The 5,560-nt window shown below is 36.4% G+C and overlaps 1 protein-coding gene across 1 annotated transcript in view; it reads right to left on the minus strand.

The window, feature by feature from the left end:
* Nucleotides 1–1,173, minus strand: part of LOC107699358 (protein FAM107B) — a 31,759-nt gene extending 30,586 nt beyond the window's left edge. The window contains exon 1 of the mRNA XM_016500597.1: nucleotides 1,028–1,173. Within this exon, the coding sequence (XP_016356083.1) occupies nucleotides 1,028–1,051 (24 nt within the window). The 5' untranslated portion in view covers nucleotides 1,052–1,173. The remainder of the gene's footprint in view (nucleotides 1–1,027) is intronic.
* Nucleotides 1,174–5,560: the final 4,387 nt, after the last annotated feature.

The following is a 5,560-nucleotide window of genomic DNA, read 5'->3' on the forward strand; positions in this document are numbered from 1 at the left end:
ACACACTCACACACACACACACACACAAACAAACAAACAAATAAATAAATCCTGCTAACATAAAATTGGCCAAAGATTAAGAAACACCCACAGACACAATACACCTATAACTGTTTTCACAATTAGTAACAGGTAGTTATGGTCCTGGATGCTAATAATCCAATACAGTGCTAATTTACAATACAGTTGTTCATCTAGCTACATGCCTATATGGCAGTACAATACAGCACAGTTCCTTATCCATGAAGTGGATGACAGGTTTATTTAATTCTGACTGTGACTCCTCACCCTGATAAATCTGACACTAGATCGTACAAGCAAATGGCTCAGACATAGGTAATCAGTATCCTATAATCCTCTAGTAACCCTCTCTACAGCAGCTGTCAGCTGTCACTAGCAGAACTGTGCAGTGAGTCAACTTCAGTCACCACCACACCCTCCATCCACACCTTCCCAGCATGCAGTCCTCCCCATAGCTCAAATAGTTGTCAGTGTCACTACTCCAGTACCTCACTGGATGTTGCCCAAACATTCAAAACACCAACAATGGGCTTTGGGTTAATCTGAAACTTGTGGAAACTAGACCAATTTGGTTTTGAATTGTATGAAAGTATAAGGTATAAAATTGTATAAAGTATATGATGTAAAATGTCAACAGAACGTGTCCTGGATTCAAGTGCATATAATGAAGTCAACTGTTATTTTAGACAAGTGTTCATTTAAAAGCACAAATGTTGACTTCTATAACAAAATAACTATTTTTTCTAAAATGTGCATTCACAATTAAGTATACCTTCTGGAAAACACATGAGTAATTGTATTTTAAAAGGTACTACTGTACATATTAAAATGGTTTAAAGACACATCAGCAGTGCTTTGAATGACTGGTGATGATTATGATGTAAACAAATCCTAACAATCTCTTAAGACGCATGTCATGTTCAAAACAAGCCATGACCTGTGTCACCCACTCAACACTAACACAGTTACCTAAACTGCTTAACAAAAATGACAAAAGCGTACTTACTTTCTTGCCATAGGACGCCCCCATGCTGACACTTTGGGGTTGCTGTCTGTCCGCTAGGCCCAGACCCCAGAGATTTCCTTGTGATTCCAAATTCTTCTCCTCTCCTCGACTGGAGCCGTGTCCACTTCGGCTCCACCAAGGAGGGAAGGAGGGAGGGGGTGCAGACAGAAAAGCCGTCTCGCTCTCCCTGGCACCTTGACAGCAGTGGGGTAGTCCAGCAAAAGTGACTAGTTGGATTCGATTATAATAACTAAGTCTCTCTGAGATTCTTTGGCTTGACAAAAAGGACCAGCTTGTAAGCATGAGGCAGCTACTTTGTCATCATGGGTTTCTTAGCTTTAAACAAACTGAAAACAAACTGAGCGTGTGAGTCATAGTAAACCAGACCATCCATGCCACCTGTTACTCTGCTTTCCTTACAGGACTTATCCACTGCAATGAGATTATGCTAACTGGCAGTGACAGAGTAGGAAGTCTTGGGGAAATCTCATGGTGGGATGGCCTCAGAGTAGCTGTCAGGATTCTGATTTTTACTGGCAATATCAAGGCATGGGTGGTCTACTTACTGTATGTTTACTGTACGTTACAGAAGAAATGTAGTGGTGAACAGTACTATGGTCAGGACGTACTATGTACAATGTCCCCTTCTTTGGAATTCTGGCCACAAAAAGGACAGCTGCCATTATTTTGGCATGTGGCCCAGTCTGATGATATCACAAAGTTGTTTTCAGCTGATCGTCAATCACAGGTGGTAAAAATAATATTTTATTTGAGCTATTGAGCCTTTTTTTTTATGTATCTGTAAAAAATGTATATTATAATATGAGACATGCTGGAATATATTTCAAATGCTGATTTTTTAAATATTTATTTGTTTATTTATTTATTTCTTTCCCCATGCAGTAAACAATAAAAACACACAAAAAAAAGATTATTGTATAAGCTTGACTGTTATTGTATAATATATTTTGACATAATTTATTCCTGTCATGGCAAAGTTACATTTTCAGCATTATTACTCCAGTCTTCAGTGTCACGTGATCTTTCAGAAATCATTCTAATATGTGGATTTTTTTTAATCAATGCTGATAATATGTTTTTGTTGCCCAGTATTTTTTTTTCCAGAAACCATGATATACTACCATTGAAAAGTTTGAGATAAGTAAGATTAATAATAATAATAATAATAATAATAATAATAAAAAGAAGTAGAAGAAGAAGAAGAAGAATGTAAATAGACGAGTGGTCAAGTGCAAAGACAGCAAAACTAATGTAAACTCTGACAATTAGTCAGAAATGAGCAAACAGATAGACAGAAAGATCTTTTACAGTTTACAGTAAGTTTATCTATCTAAGAACAAAAGTTCTAATCCATCTTCGACACTGCTCCTGGGGACCCACTGTCCTGCAAATATAATTTCCAACCTTCTTCTGTACACTTGCCCAGTGATTTGTAAAGTGATCCTGAACATCTTGATTAGCTGGTTCAGGTGTGTTTGATTAGGGTGGTAGCTAATCTCTGCAGAGTGTGTCCGCAGGAGCAGGGTTGAAGGCCAATGATCTAAGCCCAGTAATGCAAAAGATCAATGGTGATTTTGCCCAGTGCAAAAACAAACAGAGCAGTACTGCCATCTGCTGGTGAAACAAAGACTTTCTATAGACATTACTCCTAAATGTAATGTAGAAATTGTAGCTTTATGTGAAGCTTCTTTGCAACGATTTGTATCGTGAAAAGTGCTATATAAATAAATGTGTATTGAATTTAAATAAATGTGAATTGAACATTAGACATTCTATAAGCAATGAAAACCATTCATCCATCCATCCATTCATTCATTCATTCATTCGGAGATGATCAGTCTTGTATAGGGATATCAACCTGCCTGCAGAGTTTAGATCACACCCTAATCAAATCTAAGTGATTTGAAAATTAGAGGCAGGTGTGTAGAGAGAGCAGGACTGAGCATCTCACTTCTGTTGCATTCCATTCTGAAGGGCTTATCCTTATGCCATAATTCCTACAAAGGGTTTATTCTCCAGAGTAAGAGCTTCAAAGGATAGAAGGGTGTAGAGAACCAACATCTTTATCAAGCCTTCAATACAGTTCTGTCAGGACCACTATCGTCAAAGATGATTGACAATTAGCATACAGTTTGGATTGGCGGTATGGTTCTGTTCTGGGCAAGAACTCCCTGCGCCTCCATGCAGCCTAGCATGGATGAGAGCAGGGAGAGCTGCAATAACCCCCCAGGGTAAACAGAACAGAACTAACATAAATGTATTGCAGATATTGTCAAAGTTCAATAATTTTATGTACACATTTTAGAATTAGTCTGATTCAAGGAGAATCAGAAGGCTGAATCCCGACTGACAGAGGAGGAGTTGGGGATGGAGGAGGGTAATTAGTTATTGAGCAATGCAAAAACTGCTGATAATACTGAGGGACCTTATATATGAATGCTTAGATAGGTGTCGTCTTCCTATAGGTAGATGGGGATCAGCTGAAGGTCAGCCGATGCGAGCTTGACTAACGTGACCTTCCAGAACTAACGCTATGCTTGATTATAATGTCCTTTTTTAATTTTGTCACCCTAATGTTCAACACACACTCATGTGTCATGACCTTTAACATTAATAAAGTTGTTTTAACTCCACTCAGTTAATGGACCGAGTAAAATCAATTTTAATGGGATCTTTGAAAAATAAAAGCTAAACTATATTTTGCGTTGAGACTAAATTCCCACCTTTACCAACACAATTTCTTAAGTCTGTTTTTCAACGTACATAGAAAAAAAAAAAGGAAAATTTGTATTCATTGCAAATAAATGCAAGTTACCATATGTGTGCTAAAATAAGGTTTAATTTCCTGCTTGCTTCATATTCTCTCAGTAGTCCATTAAAGTGATGATGGCCTACTATAAGATAGATCAGGGTTAGCTGTCACACATTTAATTCCAGTGAATATTTCTCAGGTTTATTTTTAAAGTCAGTTTTTCTATAGACACATACCCTACAGTCTTAAAGGGGTCATATGATGCTTTTTTAAAGATCATTATTTTGTGTATTTGGTGTAACAGAATATAATAAAGAAATAAAATAGTTGGCACATCTTAATGCCTAAACCTACAGTGAGGAGAGTTACCTACTCATCAGAGGAAAACAAAGACATAATGACTGATCATAGAACAGGTACTAAACCTTTGCTTTTAAAAATTATTTTTTCTTTCTGATTGCATTCACCTCTGTAGCACTGCTTTACTCCTTAAATAGAATTACATTAAGGGAAAACATGTTTACTTAGGAGACAGGCCAGTACAAACACAGTACTAAGGTAAAAACAACTAAATAGTCTTATATAGCTTGTATACATGAATAATAAGAATAAGAATAATAAAAATTTCCATAATAATCACATTAGTGTGTGAAAAAAGGTGATCTCAAAAAGTTGATGTATAATTAAATTATTTTGGATGTATTTGTTGTGCATAGGTTTCATACAGATTTGGTGTGACCGCCTTCCATATTCTCACAAACAAACAAACAAATAAATAAAAATACAAAAAAAAAAAAAAAAATTAATGACACGTACAGTACAGTAAAACTGTGGGATATGTTTTGTAAAGATCAGTTGCAGGTTTAGACCTATTAAAGCACATGGCTTTTAGCAGATGATGTTAAGTCACCTATTTTCTCCTCTGTTCTCGCATCCCTTCTTGTCCTCGGATGCATTTGCAAAAGAAACAGTCCATAATTGGCTCTAACACGTCTTCGCTCTATTGATGAGGACAAAAATCCTTTCCTTGCCTTTACTTTGCCACTTCTGCTTGCCGTATTAAGAGACGTCTTTTGGTTTGTCCTTTCGGGGAGGAAAGATTTAAGAACAAACTCAAGTGTTATTTTTAACCAAAATAAAGTCTTTCAAAAAAAAAAAAAAGAAAGGGTATCATGGACAAAAGCAAAGTAAATGCACATGCATTGAGCCTCTGTGTCTTTGCCAGTGAAAACGACACAAATGTTATTTCGCTCCCTATGCAGTACTACAGTTTTTCATACAAGCTGCTTTTAGGATGGAAACCAAGCTAATTTATCACTCAGGGAAAAGCACAAGAATATGAAATGCACTAAGAACATGAACATTTTAAAAATTTAAAGTCCACTAGAACATCATTAATTAATGTGTAATAACTGGGAATCCTTCAGACGCATTACGCACCATCTCTCAGTTTAAAAACATCTGGGTAGCATCGCTCACCTTAATAAAGAGTTAATATTTTGTTTTGCAAAGACATTCGTTTTTTGAGAGTTAATACAGATGTTCATCTCATCAGACATCAGAAAGGCCATGACATTTGTCTGATTTCATCTGAAGGCTGTTGCTTTTTTTTTTTTCCTTTGTAAAAGTGACTGCTCTTTACAAGTAAACTCAGTTGTTCTGATCCACCTGATCCGAGATGTATTTGATGTTCCTTGTCCTTGAACCAGCAGAAAGTCAAGAAACTATATCTGTTTATGTATACTGAAAAATGAAACATT

The sequence above is a fragment of the Sinocyclocheilus anshuiensis genome, unplaced genomic scaffold, assembly GCF_001515605.1.
Source record: "Sinocyclocheilus anshuiensis isolate Anshui unplaced genomic scaffold, SAMN03320099.WGS_v1.1 scaffold42, whole genome shotgun sequence".
Classification (NCBI taxonomy): domain Eukaryota; kingdom Metazoa; phylum Chordata; class Actinopteri; order Cypriniformes; family Cyprinidae; genus Sinocyclocheilus; species Sinocyclocheilus anshuiensis.